Source organism: Macaca nemestrina, chromosome 4, assembly GCF_043159975.1.
Source record: "Macaca nemestrina isolate mMacNem1 chromosome 4, mMacNem.hap1, whole genome shotgun sequence".
NCBI classification, from domain to species: domain Eukaryota; kingdom Metazoa; phylum Chordata; class Mammalia; order Primates; family Cercopithecidae; genus Macaca; species Macaca nemestrina.
The window spans coordinates 21129527-21153169 of record NC_092128.1 but is presented as its reverse complement, the minus strand read 5'-3'; the positions used below and the strand labels follow the sequence as shown (position 1 = coordinate 21153169).

At 42.4% G+C, this 23643-nt stretch overlaps 1 protein-coding gene across 3 annotated transcripts in view; it reads right to left on the bottom strand.

Moving 5' to 3' along the window:
• Positions 1-9931: 9931 nt before the first annotated feature.
• The window catches only part of LOC105471318 (cAMP responsive element binding protein 3 like 2), a 128881-nt gene continuing 115169 nt past the window's right edge, over positions 9932-23643 (bottom strand). For all 3 annotated transcript variants that reach the window (XM_071094414.1, XM_011723742.2, XM_011723747.2), the window contains exons 9-12: positions 21713-21812; positions 21305-21431; positions 18666-18882; positions 9932-16784 (exon numbers count right to left, since the gene is read on the bottom strand). In XM_071094414.1, the coding sequence (XP_070950515.1) occupies positions 16709-16784; positions 18666-18882; positions 21305-21431; positions 21713-21812 (520 nt within the window). In that variant the 3' untranslated portion in view covers positions 9932-16708. The remainder of the gene's footprint in view (positions 16785-18665; positions 18883-21304; positions 21432-21712; positions 21813-23643) is intronic.

Below are 23643 nucleotides of genomic sequence, written 5' to 3'. Positions count from 1 at the left end.
AGTGGGGCCCAGGCATCAACGTTTTGATAAAAACATTCTGGATAATTCTAACGTATAGCCAGGTCTGAAAACCTTTGACATGAAAGCTTATTGGTTTCTTCTGGCCCCAACACTCTGGGTACCCGTCACGAAGTGTTAGGAACCTGATAAAATAGCACTGGGCCTGGCTTGGTGGCTCATGCCTGCAATCCCAGCACTTTGGGAGGCCAAGACAGGTGGATCACTTGAGGTCAGGAGTTTGAGATCAGCCTGGCCAACATGTTGAAACCTCACCTCTACAAAAAATCCAAAAATTAGTTGAGCATGGTGGTGTGTGCCTGTAGTCCTAGCTACTGGGGAGACTGAGATGGGAGAATCACTTGAACCCAGGAGGCGGAGGTTGCAGTGAGCCGTGATCATGTCACTGCACTCTAGCCTGGGTGATAGAGTGAGACTCCATCTCAAAAAAATAAAAATAAATAAAAAATAGAACAATAGAACAAATATTGAAGTAGCATGGTTCCCCAAGGCCCTTGCAATATAAATAATGGGTGTTAAAGTAGTTTCCAGAGGGGAGAGATTTCTGTGCAGTGGGTTGGGTCATTTGTAAAAGTTTTGTGGTATTAGTGGGATTCATAGAAAGTTTTAAATTATAGGTATATTTCTACTCCATGAGGATTTCTATCTAGAAATTTTACACAAACAATAATAATTATTATAACTAACACTTATGTCATAAATACTATGTGCCAATTATTAACATATTACTTATATTCACTCACTCTAAACTCACAATAACCCTGTAAAGTAGGTATCATTTTTATTACCATTTTACACATGAAGGAACTGAAGCAGAGAAGTGATAAGACTTTTCTAAGATCATAAAGGTAGTACATTGCAAAGTCAGAGTTTTGAACTTTAGGCGTCTGGCTCCAGGATCTGTGCCTTAAAAACTCTAGAATAGTAGTATGTCTCTAGGTCAGAATTCCACTGTGGAGCCACTTCATTCATCTATGATTCCTTACACTGATCTAAAGATTTTCTCTTTTCCATCTCTGTCTATGACTTCTACTCTTGCTTTTGAAGACAAATCTGTTTCTTATAATGAAGGACCCTTATATATCTAGGATTTTAGAATGTTAGGGCTAGAAAGGGCTTCATAAGTCAACCAGCATTGCCTCTGCATTTATAGGATTGTTTCCAATTTGCTAGGTCTCCTTATGATTGTGTCTAGTCTGCTGTGACACAGGTTGCATTCTCTGGAATAAGATGCTGAATTTGAGCCTGGTGTATACAGTGTATTGAGGATTCAAATCTATGGCAGGATAGAGAAAAAAGCAAGATTTGGCAGACAGTCAGACTGAAATAGAGTCCTAACAAACTCTGGTCAATCCAGTAGAGACACCTGAAGTGAGTATTTCCTAGCAGAATTGTCCTGCACAGGGAAGAAACAGTCAGGGTCTTTATATCTTCTCATTGCTCAGAAACAGGATATTAACTTTTCCAGTGACCTTGAGAAAGGCAACTTGTGTCTTCTAAAGAAGAGCCTGAAGGAACTGACAGCCTGTCAGTTGACCATACTCCTCGCAGTTCAATAGATTTAAAGCAATAGCCCACAGGGAAACAAATATAAAAGTTAAGAGATGTTACTGATAGAATGAGGTCCGTAATAAGAGCAATCAGAGTTACATAAGTGTAACAGAAGGAAAGGGAGAGAGTCATAATGGAAAAGATAATGGCAGAGGGCTTCCAAAATTGATGAAATATACCAATCCTCAGATTAAGGAAATGCAATGAATCTCAAGTTTTAGAGGTTAATGAACACATCATTGAGTCCATTATTAGACAAAGAAAAGATTATAAGGACGCTAGAGAAAATGCCAGATTAACTTCGGATAATTAAGAACTAGAAAAACTGCCTTTTCAACAGCAAAATTGAAACCCTGAAGACAGTGCAATCAAAGCATTGAGTGAGAATACCTGTCAACTTACAGTTGTATACCCAGCAAAACTATCTTTTAAGAACTGGGAAGAATAAAAGACAATTATAGACAAATTAAGGCTTAGAACAAGACCCTCACTTAGCCCTTTTCCTGTATAACACTTGGCAGGTATTTTAAAAATTCTTCTGCTGCCTCCTGATCTATAAGTAGCTTATTTGCCTGCAAGTTTAACATTTTTTCCTGCCTTATCACTTTTGAAATTTGTGAGGCAGTCAGCCAGCTGAGAAGACTTTGACATTTTCCTGACCCTGGGTGATATAACCGTACATTTTGTTTTGGCCTTCAGTGTCACAACAATAATGTCCATTACGATTTTTTAAAAAATCAGTCTTCATCTCATGAATCCACAAATACAGCCACTTTTAAAAATTTTCTGTAGCTTCATCACTCACTATAGGTGTTAACACTTTCCAGAGTGGCCTCAGGAACAGATTGGCATTTCCTATACCTTTGTCTGGATGTATCATACTCTTGATTCATTAGCATTGAACTCATGGCCAGCAGCACTCTAACTCATGCCTGAGGGAAGCTTCTCTACCACACGTATTTTCTCCATAAGGTACATTGTAGCCATTTTGCACTTAGAAACACTAGACAACACTTCAGCACTATGCCTGGGAACCATTCGAAATAACAAAATCACCAACAAAAGGCACAAAATTGGGAAAAATGTGGCAACTAAATAAACTATGAAAAGGATACTTGCTTACAGTTATAAAGAGCTAAAACAAGAAGCCAAGGCATCACCTTGTTCAACCTCAGCTGAGAACATGTGTGTCAGGCAACTCAATTTTTTTGCCACTCTGTTCATGTCCATGAGTTTCAATGACGGCACTGCCAGTATTGATTTTAGGGTTATAAGTAAGTTTTAATGACTACATGAGATCACAAATAAGGTATCTGTGAATAATGAGGGTCAACTGTACAACTAAAATATTGCACAGAAATTGCATGAAACTGGGAGAGTTGCTCAGTATTAAAACATTCTAAGACCCTTAAGCTATTCAAGTTATAAGTAAGTTTTAATGACTACATGAGATCACAAATAAGGTATCTGTGAATAATGAGGGTCAACTGTACAACTAAAATATTGCACAGAAATTGCATGAAACTGGGAGAGTTGCTCAGTATTAAAACATTCTAAGACCCTTAAGCTATTCAGGGGAGGAGATGTACTGATCAATTTTAGATGTTTAAGTAGAATATGCATTAAAATGATAAAAATCATGTGTTTCCAAAGAATAAAAAGAGTGGGTTTTACTTTAAATAAAAATGACAACCACCAGATGTCATTTTATGCCCATCAAACTGGCAAGAATTAAAATCCAGCAACAAACATTGGTGTGCGTTTTAGGAAATAGGAACATATATTGCTGGTGGAAGTGTAAATTGATACAACCATTTTGATAAGAGTTTGTCAGTACCTAAGAAATGTCATCATATGCATTTTAAAATGTGGTACCCAGAACAGGATGAAATACCACATATGGGAATTGATTAATTCAAGGTGGGGTCACATTCTTGCTTCCAATGACTTGAGACAGATTCTAAGTTTGCGGTCACTTGAGGACAGTCACATTCCAACGTGTCAACACAAACTTCCAGATACATTGCCAAGCCAGAGCTTCCTTAATCTATTATTGGGAAGGTAAGGTTTTGGACCTAAATATAGAGATTCCCCACACTCTGAGTCTATCTGCTACCACCCACTTTACCCCCAGGTTTGGCTGCATAGCTGCTGTAATCAGGCATCCAGGAAAGGATAAGGGAATGTGAGGTGTGCCAGGGAGTCCTGCTGGGAGGGCTCTTTTTGCCATGTTATCATCTCTCCCTTTTACCCCAGGATATGTTCAGCGTCTCATTCACTTTTGATCCTAGCTTGAAAATTGTATTTTAAAACTTTAACAAAAATTTTAGCTCTTGTTAGTAACATTTGCTCTTTTAGACATGGAGAGCTACTTTACTCTCGTTTATGCAAAAACTCAGGCACCTCTAGAGCAATGAAAACAGCATCCAAGACAACTGCTGGCTCAGTAATGTCCAAGGGAGATGGAGTTTGAGCAGGGGAGACTCAATAACTGCTTGTCCTTGGTGTTCCTCATTGATTACATCAACTAGGCAACGGTAAAAGCAAGTGTTGAATCATCTTGAAAATTCTTGGAGGTTCTTTAATGGAGGCAATCAAAATGAACAGAGTTTAGGCCACCAGAGACAAAAGAGAGCAAAAGTGAAGTATGGGACAAAGATAGGATTAAATAAATTGTATACTGAATGATTAGACTCACTCCCCCTGGCTCTATTGCTCACTGTGATCCCAGAATACCTGCACCTTCCCCAGTTAGGACATGAAACATTCTCCTCTTGAAAAACTAAATGGCCCCAGGTACTCATATACTACCATTTGAGAACCCTAACAAAAGTTAACTTATCATCCTATCCCTTTACAGAGAGTTCAATCAGTTCGTTAATACTCTTTTTTTTTTTTTTGAGAACTTCGAGCCTTTTTATTGTGACCATCAGAAAGACATAAATTTTACATTGTGAACCAGAACAACATTTACACATACACATACAGGACTGAAATGAAAGTTACATGAAACAATATTAACCTCTTTTAGATGTACTCTGGTATTTCTATTTATTCTGTGTAATTCCAGGCCATCCCATCCCATCCCATTCCATCTCATTTCATTTAGTTTCTCCTTTTCAGATTGTTATTCAAAACATACTAAATTGATTTCTCAACCTTTTGACCCTCAATTTGAAAAACACTAGACTAAAAGAATAAAAAAATCCACTTACCCTGACACAAATTTAAGACAATTAGTCATTGTGCATCATTAATGTTATTTGATGCCTGTGAATGGACAGCAATATCCATCTATTCAGATATTTGAGGAAGACTGATAATACAAAATAAAGAGACCAAAACAAACAAACAAACAGGGAAATAAAATTAGAACAAAGCAGGAATCGGCCAGGCACGGAGGCTCACACTTGTAGTACCAGCACTTTGGGAGGCTGAGGCGGGCAGATCATGAGGTCAGGAGATTGAGACCATGCTGGCTAATACGGTGAAACCCCATCTCTATGAAAAATACAAAATAATTAACCAGACATGGTGGCGGGCGCCTGTAGTCCCAGCTACTCGGGAGGCTGACACAGGAAGATGGCATGAACCTGGGAGACAGAGCTTGCAGTGAGCTGAGATCATGCCACTGCACTCCAGCCTGGGTGACAGAGCGAGACTCTGTCTCAAAAACAAACAAACAAAAAAACCCAAAAAAAAACAAAACAACAACAAAAAAAGCAGGAATCAGAAAAATTTTAATACATTATAATTAATACACTTAGGTAAAAGACATTGCTTCTAAAATTCAGAACAGAGGGCTAGAAACAGGAAAAACTGTAGAAAGAAAAAAGAGTTTTGAAATTAAAAACAAATGAAGAACAAAATTTTAATTAAAAAACTGGTAGTTAAAGTAGAAGAAATGATAATCTAAAAAAGAAAAAGAATAGATAGAAAATCAGGAGAAAAATATAAGAAATATAAGGGCTCAATTCAGTCATTCTAAAAATATGGAAAGGAAATTTATCAAAGAAATTATTCGAAAATGTTCCCAGAAGACACGAGTCTTCAGAATGAGAGATCCAATACAGCAAACGAAAAAGACCCTCCATAAGGTAGATCATCATTTTGTGACAACAGAAATAGAGAAAAAAAAATCATAAGAAACAAGAATCAAAATAGCATTGGACTTCTCCATGAGAGCATTGCAAGATAGAAAATTATAGGGCAATTCCTTCAAAATTCTGAAGGAAGATTTTTTTCAGCCAAATATGCTAGACCCAGCCAAACTATCAACTATGTAAGAATGAATAAGATATTATGAGCCTTGCAAGAATCAAGTAATTTACCACCAATGAAGCTTTTTGTAGACAGCTAATACAGAACATACTCCGACTAAACAAGGGAAGCAACCAAGAAAAGACAAGACATGTGATCCAGGACACAGGGACTCCAACAGGGCAAATGGGAAAGGGTTTTCCCACTGCCGTTGTGAAGGGGAATCCTAGAATAACAGCTGTGAAATCTGACACAGAGCAAATGGATTAAACCAGGTGACTAAAATCTGACACAGAGCAAATGGATTAAACCAGGTGAGTAGAGACTTCTTGGAGGAGTTTCTCAAAAAGGAAAAAAAAGAATGTTGATAGATTATCTAATTCATTTAACTATCAAGAACATACAATAATAAGCACTAAAACTCTTGACATAGCTGGTATATATTTACTATATTATTTATATAATATAATAAATACTTATATAAGATAAATGAGTTTTTAAAAATAATCATTTCTATATATTAAATATGAGCCTTATACACACTAACCAAATGGAAAAATGAGGCAACTATTAATCCCAGGAAAGATGCAAATGTATACAAGGGAGGCAACCTAATTCTAATAAAATAATACATCACTCAGCAGAGAACAACATTTATGTCATTATATTAATGCAAACACACTATTGGGAAAATAGGACACAGAAATGTGTGTGTGTGTGTGTGTGTGTGTGTGTGTGTGTGTGTGTGTGTGGTCAACTTTTTATGTACCATGATAAGAAGCTAATAGTAAATGTCTAAAATTGATATATCAACTGTTAGCAACATAAACATGTTACTTAGAAACATAGAGATCAATGTGAAAAGAAATTGAAATTGGTTACTTCCAAGCAGTAGGACTTTGGATGGAAAAGAGATAAAACAATGTACCTCTGTTTTTCAATAAGAGCTTTTTAATTCTCTAATATTTTAAGCTATGTACAATATCATAATGATGTTTTTCATTTAGTTGTATTACAGGAAAATTTTGTCATTGGTCCCAATGGCATTGTTTCTACCTCAGTATTTTCCGATTATTCCGTAAATGGCACTCTCTAATGCTGACTATCTCTACAGCATCTGTCCTAATTCAACGTACATCCCCCAGTCAAGTATTGCCCCTGGAGTGCAGTTGCATGAAATTATTTGTGCAATAGCAAAAATACCATCTAAACTGTATTTTCTGTGTTCAGTTACAATATAAACTATCTCAACCCATGAGAAAAAGCTGTATCAACCACTGAAAGTTTAATTTAAACAATAAATAACCCAAGAAAGGAAACACTGTGGGGGATTGAGGATCCCTTTCCTGTCCCAGGGATCTCTAAATACTATGTAGGTTGCTTTACATTTAGAATTTTCCTTTTCAAGGAGATATTGTCTTTGAACTAGCCCAGGCATAGAGAAGCTGTCATGTACCCATTAGGAAGCTGAACTTGCCATCTGTTTTGCAGTGATACTGGGGAGGACATTAGTTATGAACTGGCAGCCTCAATTCCCAAATTCTTTCACTTGAGAAACATTAAACATTTTGAAACAGACTTCTCAGAGAACAGTACAACAGCCTCTCTGGCAGCTTTTATGGTATTCCTCAATGGATATTTTTGTCCCTCCATCTAAAAACAACAGCATAGAGGGAGGAGGAGAACACATGGGCTCCTCATGGGGCCAGAACTTGTCTTTAAAATTGCCAAACTATCTAGCAACAGCTGTGACCATTGGAAGACAACATCAACTTGAGGGATCACGTGGAATCAGACTCTCAGACGGTGACGTGGACTAGTTTGCAGGAAATGACTGAGTTGAACCACTTTCCTTCTTCTTCCCTCTCTGTAGAGACAGACTCCTTCGGGTGTATCTCAAATCCGGGGTCACAACTCAATCCTGAGGATGCTAAGAAAAACAGCATGGCACTGGCACCTTGCAAAGCAGGTTCACTTCATGGATAAATGAAACTCCATGGAAGGTCATGGATGACTTGGACAGCGAGTGTTCCCTGCCCAGATGAGGCACGGCTGATGGAAACAGCACAAGGATGGAAGTCAGGACAGCCGATTCCTGATCTGCTCTGCACTCGTTCACTGTGTGACCTACTGTGGAGCCAGCCACATCTCTACGGCCTCTATTTCTCAGCTGAGCAACAGGGACAACAGTGATTGCTCCACCCTCCCCATGGAAGATCAGCCAGTCCAGCAGAGAACATGTAGACAGACTTGCTGTAAGGGACAAGGTCCTAGACATGTGACATCATTAGGATTTTTTAGTATACTGTGTTTCTCTTTTCAGCATGTTTATAATAAAAAAAAGAAACAGCAACCCCGAATTCCCAATGTTATTTAATAGTTAAATTATAATAATTTATATAAAATAATATAGTATTCAGACAATACAAATGTTGCTGTAGATTAATACTGATTCTCATAGAATGATTTTATGATATACTGTTTGGTGGAGAAAAATAAGACATAAAACCAATAGGTCCAAAATGATTTTGTTTTTATACAAAAACTAAATATGAAAAAACTCATTTATATTCATATTCATGTTTTTATTGGGAGTCTGGAAATGCGCACCAATGTATCCATGTGAGTTATCTATGGGTCAGGGAATTGTTTTATACATACGCATGTAGTTTATCTACTTGATATAATTTTTGAGATTAAAGAAGATTCATCATTGAGAATAGGAAGACCAGACCAGACCAGACCACAAACTTCAGTTTTTCTTTCAGGTAGTGAGAAGAGAGGTCTCCAATGTGCACATTACCCCACAGCTCACAGCCGAGCTGCCTTCCTGCTCAGGCCTCTGAGGGTGAAACTAGCCGCCCTCCCCACCTCTTAGTTCCATCACCAACACAGGATCTTTCCTTTTATTCCCTGTCGCCACTCCCCAGAATTCAGCCACCATCTAAACCAGAGGCGGTGAATTCAGATGACAGAAGGACCAGGTAAGTACCATGAATGAGTGAACCAGCTTGGGTGTGGGGAAATGTGGCCACCAGAAATGACAACGCCGTCCTGGGAGCCGATACCTTTCAGCTCTGGAAGTTGCTGTGTCTCCCAGTCTTTCAAGAGAAGATGGAAATCTGGAGTTTTATGAAAATCCTTTGAATGTTGAAAAGTTAACCTATAATTTTTAAATGCCCTACAACCTTGTGGAATGTAGTTCGAAGACTGTGGACTTGGTGTCAGCCCAGGACTCAACCTCTCATCTGCAGCTGCTTTGTTGGATGGTCTTGAGTAAGTTTCTCACTCTTTTGGAACTCCGGTTTCCTCAACTTTATGTTAAAGGTGGTATATGTATCCCCACGAAGGGGGTGATTTTGGAGGAATTAAATAAGATCATAGATAATTCATGAAAACTGGCCTGGTGCAGTGGCTCAAGCCTATAATCCCAACACTTCGGCAGGCTGAGGTGGGAAGATCACTTGAACCCAGGAGTTCAAGATAATTCATGAGAACTTCCTGGTACATGGTAGGCACTCAATAAGTGTCTCCTTTTCCAGGCCAGCAAGTTAATGGTATAACTAGTGCAATAACCCATACACCTCTATCTTCTGAGTCCCAGTTGTTTCTTCCCCCCACTGTATCCAGGTGTTCCCTTGCCTCTATGGCACTCATTGTCAGAGATATCAAGTATGACTTAACTTGGAACCTGAGCACAGGACTAGCGTTTTAGACACTGCTTTCTCTTCCCATGAACAAGCCACACGACTCCCTGGAGATCTCACTTTTCCTCTCCAGAACAAAAGTGACAACCAGTGTGCAAAGAGGTAATAGATCTGTATTCCCTCAAGCTAAATCACAGCAGGCCCATCTGTGAAGCCCCAGATGCCCATGAGTCTGGGATCAGCCTCTCATTTGATATTCATTTTAAAATGCAGGTTTGATGGTATGATTATTCGGGTATGGCGAGGCCGGCAGATTTTTATGATACAATTATTTGGGGATGGTGAGGCCATTGAAAAGACAGCTTGTTACTCATAGTCCCCAAGAGGAGAGGGGATGTCACGCAAGGCCACATGGGGAAGCACCAGGGTGGGTCAAGAAGCAGGAGGAACGAAGGGAAAATGCAAGCAAGGGCTTTTATTGTGGTTTACACAGGAAAAAACAGGCCAGGCAGGGTACACAGGCTTTGGATTGTCTAGTTTGAGTAATTTCAGTAGGCTGCGGGGTTAGAGACTGTGTCTAGTTGTCTGGTACCTGGCCCTAGGCTACTTAGGGCACGAGGAGAGCGGCCCAGAGTATGAGAGGGCACAGAGGAGGTGGCTGGGCTATGGGCTCCAGGTCGGTTTGTATATGAAAGGCCTGCTCCTAAGCTAGGAATGGGCTAGCCCTGGCAGGGGCGGCTCCTCCAGGGTCAGCAAGGCCCTAGATGTCAAAGCATTAGAAATTCAGAAAATGGAAAGGCATGATTAACACAGAACATTCTCAAATCAGTGAGTATTTGCCCTCTCCACACACCACTGAAAAGATATCAGCATATTGGGGGGTGGGGGGCTTCAGAAACAGATTCCCCATAAAAGAAAGAGTAGGGCATGATAATCAAAGCCTCTGAAGGGAAAGGCCCCCTTGTGTGACAACAGAAAGTCAAGGTGCTCTGGTGAGGACAAGATAGAGCAGATCAATGTACCCTCAAGGCCAGGGCAGGGTTGGGCATGCTGCTAAGGAAAAAACAACACACAAAAGAAACAAACCAAAAAATCCCACATTTTGTTTTGTTTTTCCAAGTGAGCACAGTCCCTGGCCTTAGTTTCTAACATCCCAAGTCAGTCTGAGACTAAACGAAGCCCCCAGTCTCTGAGTGAAGAAAGCTACATTTGGATCCAGACATTGTAATGGAATGAAAATTACTCTGCTTGAGTGCATTGACCTTTATCAACCATTTCATCAGAATTTCTGGAGCATGAATCTGTTAGACATCCTCTGCAACTGTTCGTAGGAAGAAGGATCATTCCTTTCTGGCTCAAGTCCAAAGGATCTTTCTCAAGCAACCAGAGATGGGGAAAGCAAAATCAAATCCACAGACAGTTGAAATCTAGTTAGGGAATGGTTAGAGGAGACAACAAAAATAACAGTCAGGCTGCAGAAGTCGCTAGAGGATACTGTTTTTCTTCCCGTGGCTGCCTGAAAAAAACAATTACATTCGCAATATTCCTCCAACTAAGGCTTGGATTCAGTCCTATATAACATGCCGATTGCTGGTTTGAGGCTCTTCTTTCAGGCCAAGTAGATATCCAGGAAAGAATGGTTCGTTCGGCACACATACACAAATCCATGCTCATAAAAAAAAAATGCTTTTCAAAATAGTACCAAGATTGTAAAGACTGGGCAACATCTTACTATTTAAGAAAAAATATTTATTTGCAAGAAATGGAAATACAAAAGCATAACAATTTCAGTTTATTTTTTTCCCCAAACTAAGTACAAGTGTCCTACAAAGCTTTTTTTTTTTTTTTTTTTTTTTTTTTTTGGTATTTACTGAGCTATAATAAAGAATAAAAAGTCATTTAAAAAACGCGATAGGACAGATAACAGACTCACGACCTATTTAGATTTAAACACTGCTGGTCTACGTAACCTGTTACAAAAAAGAGCAAAACCTAACTGTCAGCATAGACATTAAAGCTCACTGTTGATTATAGCCCAGGGTCTGCTCAGCATTGTTTAAAAAGGGTCACTCACAGTTTTGTCAAAGAGTGCCGGTGTTCTCCATGAACTCAGAAAGTGTTTTATCCGAAAAGGTGATTTTCTAAGTAGTGTAAGCCATGGGTACATGGTGCAAAAAGTTCATGTTCTCACTCAGCTGGTGAGCAAAGGATGGGAGCAGAGAACAGAGCTAAAACCCCTGGTTTTCCTTTCCCCAGATGTAAAGCCTGCTAGCTGGAACTTACAGAAGATTGGAACAAAAAGGTAGGAGATGGACACCTGGGGGGCTGCTCCAGCATGAAGGGAAGCAATGAGCATTGCACAGCAGGGCCATTGCAGGGGACAGGTGCTATAATTCCTGCCCAGAGAACTTGAAAGCTTACAGTGTGATAACAGGAAGGAATCGGCTCAGCTAGTCCGGAAATTGTTGCATTTCCCACATTACTTAGTTCTTTATTCATCCTGTGGTAAAGAGTCACCCTTGTTTTCTGTATCTATAAAACTGAAAGACTTAACACTTACTTAGCACAGCTCCCAACACCTTAGTAAATGCTCAAGAAATATTATTTCCCTTCCTTCTAGAAACCAAGACTAAATAAAACATTCCTGAATTTTATGTTGTCCAAAGTAACAAAACAAAACAACACCGAGTTTTTTCCTGTGCTAAGTACCGACCCTTTGACCACAAAGGCATGGAACATTAATCTTCAAATGGGCCGGGTTCCTTTGCCCTGAGAAATGTTCCACTGTGAGGATTTATAATACCTTTAATCCTGGCTGGTTGTTTTTCTGATGTGATTGCACTCCTGCAAACTGGGATTTTCCTAATGGATGTAACCCTATTTCTTTTCTCCTGATGTGCAAATCTGATAGTGGCTCACTTTTAGGAAACCACTTTTCAGCCTTTGGAAAAAATTCTTTCCCCCACACCCACCTCAATCTAGTAATGGAAGAATATATACAAAATCTCCCAGCGACGAGGGATTCCTCAGTCATCCTGGATTTACATATAAGGCACATTTAAGGCACAAATGAGCATGCAAGGGAGGAATGTGAGTGTGTGTGTGTCAGAGAGAGAAGGAGGGAGAGAGAAGCATAGGCATTTGGGTGTTTTGAATAACTATTAATGTTTCCTCAATCCCTTCTATTCCCTGATATTCCCCAGGGCCTCAGGCAACACTCTTCCTTATGAAACTGAAAAGGCTTAGGAGTAACTGAATGAATGAATGAATGAATGAATGAATGAATGAAACATCTAAGACTTGTCTCCGGATCCTTCAAAGCCCCCACATCACCACCACTTACTCCCTCCTGTAACCGCTCTCCCAGTGGGGCCTATCCTAGCATGTGTCTACGGACAGCCTCAGTTGAAGGTGGCCAAACAAAATGACTCTCAAGAGGGCACTACCTGCCCACGGCTTCACAGGTCCAGCCAGCCCAGCGAGCAGAAGGGCTGGTGGATTTAACCCAGGTTTCTTAAAGACTGGCTTTAACAGAACCAACTATAGTGACTTGGGGCAGATGAAGGGGAGGATGAAGGTCTTCTCGTGCATCTCTGCCCTCTCTGTGTTGGCAAGGTCGGCATGAATGGGCCATTATTCAACTGGGGGTGGGATGTCCCCATTTCTGGACTGTGCTCAGTTTCACACCTTGTATGACATGTGTGCAGAGGAGCTGGCCTGGAGAGGCCTCTGATTCTGCCTCTACGCTTTTGCTGGGTCTGAGGACATGGGAGGGAGGAGTCATAAAATGCTGGAAAACAATTTTAATAAAACACTTGTGAAAAAATGCTGGACATTGACTCCCTGCCAGAATAAAGAAGAGCCAATTCAACATCCCAACTTTATGGGCACGTAAGATTCACAAGCTGAACCGAGAGATTTAGGAAGAAAAAAAAAACATGGTAATTATAGGGGGTTTGTGAATAAGTTGAACTAAAAGCTGCTTTCACAATCTACAAATCAGGGCTCCAAATCAAAATCATTTATATTAACCAAAAGGTTATCTAATTTTGCCCATATTGGTGTCAAATCTCATCCCCACTCCCTGCCAAAAAAGAGCAACCTAGTTCAGCTGTCGGATTTTTATATAACACTCTCTTTATGTGAGCTAGACTCCAGAGTCCTCACACTTCACAGAAATTCTTTCTTAAAACTGGCACTGCAGCCTTTCATTTACAATATCCCTTTTTAAGTGCAAAGTCGAGAGCTGCGAAAAGAACCACACTGGGGGGGTCTGGGTTACGCAGGTCTTATCCAGTGAAAAATTAGTTCTCTGAATCTTTGCAAGATAGCTCTTTCACTGGTGCAATCTAAGAAAGGGAAATGGGAAACCTGTTTACATGATGAAAAATATAATTAAGAGATTTACTCTTTATTGCTTATGGTCGCTCTGACAGACTCGTATTTCTCAAAACTTACATTCAGGAGACAATGTCTGCCACTATTTGAAATCTTTAGAGCTAATCATAAGTTAATGACTAGTCTAAGAGGCCACTTGATGGGGAAAACAAATCCACTGATATTCTGGTCTTAATTCCTGAACAGAAAATGCGCACACATCCATTAATTATTTGGAACCAATCTGGTGCTATACAACTCTTCTGCGTCCTCTTGACCCCATTGTGTCCTCCTAAAGGGACAATTGTTAGTTCCTTTAACTCACTCAAGCAAGGAGTGGAGGGCAGAGGTTTATCTAAAAGAGCAGTGATGTTGGTTCTTGGAGCCCCCTTAAAAGGGCCATCTGAGCTCTCTGGCTAATGTCCCATGTTTCTACATAGATTCCGTTTTGGAAGGACAGTTTCCCAGAGAAAGAGTCCCGCTGTTTGGAGGTCTAGACAGAGTGATGTCAAGCAAGGGTAGGTAAGGGAGAAAATAAAATCCTCAAAGCACTAAGGACAGGGGCTAGAAGTTTCCTTTACCTTCTCCCTCCTCATTCAGAAGAGCACGTTTTCTACTCTACACCCGGGAGCCTTGAAAACCCACTCTGGTTCAGTCGCAGCAGGTACATGAGCTGGCTCATTCTCTCACTTCTGCTCTTAAATTTGAAACCTTTCCTTCCTCATTGCCCAAATCTACTTAAGTAAGTAAATCTTATCTTTTTGCCTTCTTTGGGCCCTATGGCTGCCTATGCCTGATAATGACCTGACAGTTTAAAAGAGAGGGATGGGTCAGTGGAGGCCCACTGGCTACCAGACACCAGCCAGGCCCAACAGGATCTGGCCTGCAGACAGTGGAGCAGAGAGAAGCAGAAGCAGAGCCTGCTAGCAACCCTGCTCCTGCACAGCCCAGACAGTCTCCACCCCGGCTAATGTGAGGGACAACAAGAACCCTCCAGACAACAGGGCTGCCAGGACTACAGGGGCCCAGTCCAGCTTCCACTCACATTGAGAAGATGAACTTGGCCGCGTTCCAGGCTGGAACCCTCTCCAGCATAGCAGAGAGAGGGGAATCACTCACAGGGAGCCCCAAACGGGCCTAGACAGACAAGGCAGGGCCCCGCTTATGAGATACGATGACAAATGTTAATAACATCAAATCCTGTACCTGATATGGAATGGAAGCCAGGTTGTGGGCTTAATCCCTCTAAGTACAGGCTCCAATAACAATGCAGATGACGTGTGTGTGGTGGAGGGGAGAGAGAGAGAGAAGGGGAGAGAGCGAGCGAGTGAGAGAGAGAGAAGCCAAAACCAAAGGCATTTCAGCTGCTCCTAAAAATAAAATACAAACTCTATGCATATTTCTTACACAAAATCTTTCCTAAGCTGGGAAAAAAACACTTGAGGGTCTTCTACATTATACAATAAAAAGGCAATTTCCATTTCTTATTTGTATGAAAGAGGAAAGATTTTTTTAAACTACAAAAGTTACTTTTAATCATTAAAAAAAAAAAACAACTAAAAGTAGGTTGGGGGTTACGTTGTATCTCTTTGGGCGAGCTGCAAAGTAGCCAAACCTGACTATCAAAGGTAAGAATGTGGATACACAAATGTCACCCACCCCACCGTGCTTTGTGCAGGCAGGGGACGAGGAGGACAAAGTGGAAGTGTGGAGGGAGGAGGGGGCCAGGCAGGTGTGGAAAGACAAGCCAGCAAGGCTGTCTGAAAAGTCTGTTGTCAGGAACAGGGCTTCCCTTCTCTGTCACGAAAACAGGATAGAAAAAGCTTGTGGCCAGGGAGCCCCGGGCCTGAGCGAGGCATGGTGCCATCTCTCGCTCTGAGCTCATCCTGGAGGCAGACATATACATACTTAAGGGAACTTCTTTTTCATTGGTTATTATTCCAGTTAAAAGAAAAAAAAAAAAAAAAGGAAAGGAAACAAAACATTGTCTGGAAAAGACAGGGGATCCCAGAGCCTAAGGTGCCCTCCTCGCTCTGAAGGCTAGCAGAAAACTTGGCTAGCTTGAAAGGAGGCACTGATCTCTTCAGTGTGGTTGCTAGCAGGAAGCCTCGGCAAGCTAATAAATACTATTTACAAGTGGGGAGGAGAAGCCGGGGAGGCAGAACTATGGATGTGTGGGGAACCAGGTTGTGGGAGGTCCTAAAAGCGACAAGATGGGGCAGGTTTGCCTGGAGTAGAAAAGCCTGATCCCCTCAGGCATTGCACTTGCGGCCTGAGAATATGAACGGGAGCCCTCGTCTGCCAGTGCTGGTGCAGGAGACAATCCAGCGAGGGCTCCCAGAGGGCAGAGTGGGTGGAGGGCTGCCATCGGGTGCGTTCACACGGGAGACCCCAGTGCGAGCAAGGGAGGACAGGGGTCAGTGCTTTGCCAAATACCAACAGGCATCATGGCATTTTTGTGGCCAGAGTCTGGGGTCTTGACTGAACAAGAGCCATCTCGTCTCCAAAGTGGGAGCGGATCACGCCTCACAGGTGCACATTAGGCAGTATCTTTTTGGCACTGTTGGTGGAAACAAGCCTGCTTGTCCCACTTCCAGCCCCTAAAATAATTTCCTATGGCAGTAAGAGAAAGGAAGGGAGGGATGCAGGCTTCCTTCTGCACAGGAGGGGCATGGACCAGGGGGAGATGCTCTCTCACTGCAGGGGAAGTCCCAGGCTGGCCTCCCATCTGAAGCCACTAATGCTTGCCCATGTCTTCATGAAGATCCGGTGGCAAAGAGGAAAAGCTGATGACAAAGGTGGTTTGGGGATGTAAAAGTAGAGTTAAGGGAAAGGACGGGGTGCAGGCAGCCTCTTTAGAAAGTGGTGTTCACTCTTCTGTCGAGTTCTACAACTTTTAGTGTTTCATTTCCCTCCAGTTTGGCGCTGACCCTGTGAAGGCATTAAAAGGAAAAAGAAGTATTAGTCACCAGCTGTTAGCTACAATTCTCATGCTTTGTAGTGTGATGCAATCATTCAGGGGTTGTAACTTGGTGAGATGTTTCTTGTCCTCTTCTCTCCTAGTAGCAATTCTCTATTTCCAAAGTCCCCTGCTACCAGCCTCTCCACTGGTCCACATTCTTGCCTTTATCCCCACCCAAGGCATCCCAGTCCTACTAAGGATAAGCATGGTGGCTTGATAATCACCTGTTATGAGATGCATTAAATTATTCTATTTACTTAGGATGTTTAGCCCTATGCTAAACTCAGGGAAGGAGAAAATAAAATAAGAGCCGATCCTTGGCCTAGAAGAGTTAATAATCCAGACAAAGATTTTTAACAATGAGCTATTTGAAATAATAATAAATCCATAACAGAAAATCAATACATTATTAAACTGTGTAACGACATGGAAAATCTGTAGGCATTCAGAGGAGGCAAGGAGGCTCTGTTATCTAGGAGACATCACAGAACAAATGGGATTTGAATGGGGCCTTGAACAGCTTAGCTAAGAGGAGAGAAACTGTGTCCAGAGCCAAGTAAGAAGGCAATTGGGTCTTCTAGAGAGCCCAGCGGTGGCTACATTGGGAAGTTTCTCTATGACGGGAATAATAATGATGCCTTACCACCTGGGATAGCTAAAAGGATTTGTATGATACTGTTAGCCCTCATCCAAAAATCTAAAATCTAAAATTCTCTAAAATCTAGACATTTTTGAGCATTGACATGATGCTCAAAAGAAATGCTCACTGAAGCATTTTGGATTTTTGGATCAGGGATGCTTAACTGTTAAGTATAATGCAAATATTCCAAAATCTGAAATCTACAACACTGCTGGTCCCAGGCATTTCAGAGAAGGGATACTCAACCTGCCTCACATCTGTAAAGTGCTTAAAATAGTAAGTGCTAGTAAATGTTAAATATGTATGTATAATGTACACACATAAAAGTACTTAATTATAAACCATCCCCTGCAGAATTAGGGGATGAAAGCTGAAGAATCTGAAACAAAATCTTTCACATTTACATTGGAATGGCCTCATTTCTGGGAAGCACAGGAGCAGAGTTCAGCTAAATCACCAACCATGCCACACGTAACCAGGAGCGTGCGTGCAAGCCCAGGGACCTCCCCTACCACAATAACAATACCTTGTCGTCGCATAAGCCTTTATGTTTACAAAGGGATTTTTCCCAGAAACTACCTAAGAGAAACAACTCATGTAGAATTGGAGCCAAATAGAGGTTGTTTTCAATGTGGAAATGCATGTCCAGCGCCTCTTAAATGGTACCTCAACATACATTTATAAGTATAAAACTATAATAGCTATAGCTTTAACACATATAACAAATATACATATAGCTTTAAATTATATGTATATTTACATATAAATCATAAACATATATTGACATATAGCCCAATATATATCTACTCCCTAGTTGAAGCCACAGAACATGTCTTAAAGTTGGATTTGCACAGTAAACACATTGTGGTTACCTGGGCTGTGCATTCACTTGTGTGGCTTGGAAGGGAGGGTGGAGACAGTGGGGGAAGGGATTCAAGCCCTTCCTCCACTTCTTGATGCCATCACGCCAGCTACCCACTGATGCAGCAGACATAGGGGAGCTCATGCTGGGTTTTTTCCCCATCTCTACTCAGGGCAGCTGTTGGCCAGCAACAGACTCTCCGCAGTCCCAGGTCCTGGAAATAGGTCCTGAGAGAGCTGAGGGACTGAACCAGGCCTATGGAGAGTCTTGACCTCACATTCCAGGTTGGTGACTCATAACCCACCATCAGTGCACTAGAGGAGTTGGCTCTGTGTCTCTATGACTCACAGGTGCTGCTGCAGCTCCAAGAGCACTGACTTCTCCAGGCTGGTCTCATTCGAGATAATGAAATGGGGAAGATCCACATCCGGCCTGGACTCCAGCGTTGACACCCTGAGCAGGGAGGAACCTCTGTCCCAGCCCCCCAGCTCCCCAGCTGAGCCTGGGCTGGACAGCTCTTCTTGGGGAGAATGTTCCTCATAGATCAGCAGGTTCCTGGATCTCACTGAGGACAGAGCAGAATAACAAGGTGTTAGCAAAAGACTACAGGGGTCCAACACATCTCCTCACACCAGGTACTAAGGGCTGGTGGCAGATGACAACGTGTGGGTTCTTGTTGCTCAGCACTATGGGTGCCAACAGGATTTGGCTTTCTCTAAAGACTTTAGAGCTTTGGAGTTTGTGCGTTGAAAAATTATACCAATTATACGGTACTGGAAGAACAATAGAAAAGCAAATAAACACAAGGCAAACTACCACCCCCACTGCTTTGAAAATATAAAACTCCCCTCCTTGCCAGCCATAACCATCTAGGGAACATGATTCGTGGAGAATGGGAATGGAATACTTGCAGATGTCCAGACCCAGCTAAAAGAAGAAGCATCCCCAGTGAGTAGGTCTGGCAGGGGGATGAGGTACAGGGCATTTCATTTAGAAAGTGAAGAAGAGACACAAAGCCAAAGCCATACATCAAAGGACAGACAATCTCCTTTGTTTTGTAGGACAGTCACACAGCTAGATGGCTCTGTAGCAATTTTCCACGACATAGAAACTATGCTTCCAATTAAATTTAGAGAGAGAGTTCCTTAGGGGGAAAAATTCCCAACAGGCCACTGAAATTATTTAATTGGAATGCCAGCACTTCTGTCATACCTGGCAGAGATGCATCTGCCTGGTGAAGGCCACAGATGTTTCAAAATGGCAAAATTTTCCCTATCCCAAATATAATACAGTAGTCCCTTATCCATGGGGTATACGTTTCAAGAACCCCAGTGGATGGTTGAAACCGAAGATAGAACTGAACCCTATGTATATGGTATAAGGTATATATTACAGGAAAAGCCATATTGGGTTTATATATGGGCATACAGCATATAGGGTTTATATGCCTTTTCCTATACATATGTACCTATGATAAAGTTTGATTTAGAAATTAGGCCCAGTAAGCAATTAACAACAATAAAAATAAAATAGAACAACTCTAACCATATCTTCCAATAAAAGTTACATGAATGTGGCCTCTCTTTCTCAAAATTTCTTATTGTGGTGTAGTCAGCTATTTTCACATAACTGCAGGTATTTTCATTGACTGCAGGTAATGTTTCTTATTTAGTGTATTCAGCTATTTTAAGGGAACCGCAGGTATTTTTATTGGCTGCAGGTAGCGTTTCTTATTATAGTGTATTCAGCTATTTTAAGGGAACTGCAGGTATGTTCACTGGCTACAGATAACTGAAACCTTAGAATGCAAAACCTCCTACTGTACCACCTAACCCCACGCTTCTTCCTATAGGTGTATGTATGAATTTGTGTGTGTATTCCTTACTCACCATCCCTTTATTTCCAGATGAGAACACCATACACTTCTTATCTGACACCTGAGTCCCCAAATTCTCTAGATCTTGGGCCTAAGGTTTTGTAAGGCAGGCTGATTATTTTTGTTTGAGATGGAGTCTTGCTCTGTCGCCCAGGCTGGAGTGTAGTGGTGCAATCTCTGCTCACTGCAACCTCCGTCTCTCGGGTTCAAGTGATTCTCCTGCCTCAGCCTCCCAAGCAGCTGGGACTATAGGTGCGTGCGCCACCACGCCCAGTTAATTTTTGTATTTTTAGTAGAGACGGGGTTTCAGCATATTGGTCAGGTTGGTCTTGAACTCCTGACCTTGCTGATTCTTTTTTTTTTTTTTTTTTTTTTTTTTTTTTAGATGGAGTCTTGCTCTGTCATCCAGGCTGGAGTGCAGTGGTGCAATCTTGGCTCACTGCAAGCTCTACCTCCCAGGTTCACACCATTCTCCTGCCTCAGCCTCCCCAGTAGCTGGGACTACAGGCACCCGCCACCATGCCCGGCTAATTTTTTGTATTTTTTAATAGAGGCAGGGTTTCACCATGTTAGCTAGGATGGTCTTGGTCTCCTGACCTCATGATCTTCCCGCCTCAGCCTCCCAAAGTGCTGGGATTACAGGCGTGAGCCACCACGCCTGGCCCTGACCTTGCTGATTCTTTAACTTCACTTTACAAGCCCTTACCATATACATTACATTACATTACTCATACAATCCCCCTCAGTGGAGGCAGAAACACAGCAGTTCTCTTAAAACGTCACAGAAAGCAACAGACTCTGTCCCTCATGTACTTCCCTCTCCCTTATCAGAACTCAAAAATTAGATGTCAGAATGGATCAGGGAGCACAGTCTAGAACAGTAGTTTGCAAACTGTGCTCTGTCCAGCTCTAGAAAATTCCCAGTGATGCCTCAGTCCAGCGGATGAGGGGCCCCAGGGGAACCCCCACTTGCTTCTTCTAAGGGAGAAGCTCCACTTTTACCACTTTTTAAACACTGAACTTTCACAGAAGATTCCTTTTGGAAGGCTGAGAAACCCAGCTCCAGGGAAATAAAACAAGACCCTGCCCAAGTTGCCACGTGCTGTCTTACCCACGGAGGCTGTGTAGGGCTCCTGCAGGGAATGCTGGCTGGGCAGAGCCATCTTGGTGGCAGAAGGATAGGGCCCATAGCCTTGAAAGAAGCTGCCGAATGCAACAGCAAAGCACAGCACCACAACCTGTGGGGAGAGAGAGAACACAAGGGGCTGCAGACTCCAGGCCCTGGACAGCACAGCTTTATACCCTGGGAGAGCCAGGGACACAGACGTTCCTCTTCAGGCCGGTGGACTGCACCCACGGGTGACATCACCGGAAGGCCTCACCGAGGAACAGCCTCAGAGTGGAGTTCCTCCGTGTGGTTTCTCCTGCTGCACAGCACTTGGCCTTGGTAAGCAGAGGGAGAGGGGAGACAGGGGCCAGGCCAGGGGCGGTCACGGCACCACCCTGCTGGGAAGCTCACCATGAGGCAGGTGCCAGTCTGCGTGCCGGCTAACTTGCAGGTTCGAGAAACCTTGCCCACCACCAAAGTCTGAAGCTTCTGGAGTTGCTGAAGGAGAGTCCTGCCAATGATAACAACAGCCGTGAGGGGAGTCTGACAGAGAAGAGATGCTTTTTGATCTCCCCATGTGACCCAGAAAGGTTGCCGTGGCTTCATGCCTGCATTTCAACAGAGCCCCAAGGGACAGTTTCCTCTGGAAGAAGACACGAACACCAGTGCCTTCTAGCACTGTTGTCACAGAGCTCACTGGGGCTCAGAATCAGCCTTCACACTTGAAGGTCCTGTCCTTGCACTGCCCTGAGTTAGAAGTAGCTGCCTCCACATTACCCCTGACAGGCTGTGGCTTGTTTCTCAGCGATTGAGAACAAAGGAAAAGGAACACTCTGATTGGCTGGTGGCTGAAGTCTGAATGGTTATGTCTCTCCTAAATCCCTATGCTGAAACCCAGTCCCCTATGTGATGGTATTAGGACACAGCACCTTTGGGAGATGATTAAGTTATAAGTGGAGGCCTCATTGATGGGATTTGTGCCCTTATAAGGAGCTGAAAAGACTAGAGTGCTTCCCTTCCACTATGCGAGGACACAGCAAGAAGCTGCCTCCTGTGAACCAGAAAGCAGGCCCTCGCCCAACACTGAATCTCCCAACACTTTTATCTTGGACTTCCCAGCCTCCAGAACTGTAAGAGATCAATTTCTGTTGTTTATAAGTGACTCGTTTATGATATTTTGTTATAGCAACCTGAACAGACTAAGAAAATGTTGACTAAAAGAAGAACTCATTTAACCAAGAGATGAGAAACATTGACAAAAACATAAAAAAGGGACAAAGGCAAAGAGAAGGAAAAATAAAAAATGACCAGCAGAGAATAACAGAAGGAGTGGCCAGGGGTGGGGGGCTGTAATTGGAAATGCCAATTCAGAGTAAGAGGCATTCAGAGGCAGGTTGGAAGAGAGAGAGAAAGGAGAGGAAAAACAAGCACAGCTCTATTTAGGGCAGAGAGGCAAACAGCCACCTGCAGCTCAAGCCTATGGTTCTTAAAGGCTCACAGCAACTCCAGAGTCAGAAAAGAAGCCAACATATGAAAGAACAGAGATGCCTGCTCAACTGGACCCTCATGCCCAGAGCCAGGGGTCTTTAAAACCATCCTTTGAAACAGACTCTAGCCTTTCTCCAGGAAAAAGACAAGAGAGCAAGAGTAGGAAAAAAAAAGGAGACATTTTATCCCTAAAATTGGACAACTGTGCCTCTCCTTAAAAGGCAAAGTTTGAGGGATAAGAACAGTCTTATATACTCTGCTCTGTGTGACATCAGCACACAGAAAGAGCAGATGGTAAAATTCTTTGCAAATTCTGAACACTGCAAGGCGTAGAAAAGGATCTGACAACACACCCTCCTGAGTTACAGCACCCGGGATGAGTTCCGTGTGAGTGGTGTAAAGAGTTGAAGCTCCTCCTTACCCTCATCCCCCACCCCCAAACCCAGTGCATATGGCAAAGTGGAAAGATATGATGAGCAGATGCTCTCTCTTGGGTCTCAAGGATTTTCAGAAAATGCATGCTGTGATGTAACAATGTTAGACAGCCACATAAGTTCATTGGAAAACATCATCAAATCATTTATTCACAGAACACTGTGGGCTTTCACAGATAACTTGCTTCTCATCACAGTCTACCCCCGAATAGCATTCAGGTGCTAGAAGGACAAGCAGATTTTTCCTGGGCTTGCATCTTCGCCCCCAGCTAGTACCAATGAAACAAGTTCTCCCAATTCAAGCAAATTAAGGACAGGTTGGCCACAAGAATGGTTTTGCTTTCAGCAGTTCAAATGGCTAGTAGTAGTGGGTGAATTGGAGCAACCCTCAGCACACGGAGTAGAAGCTTTCTGGACTCA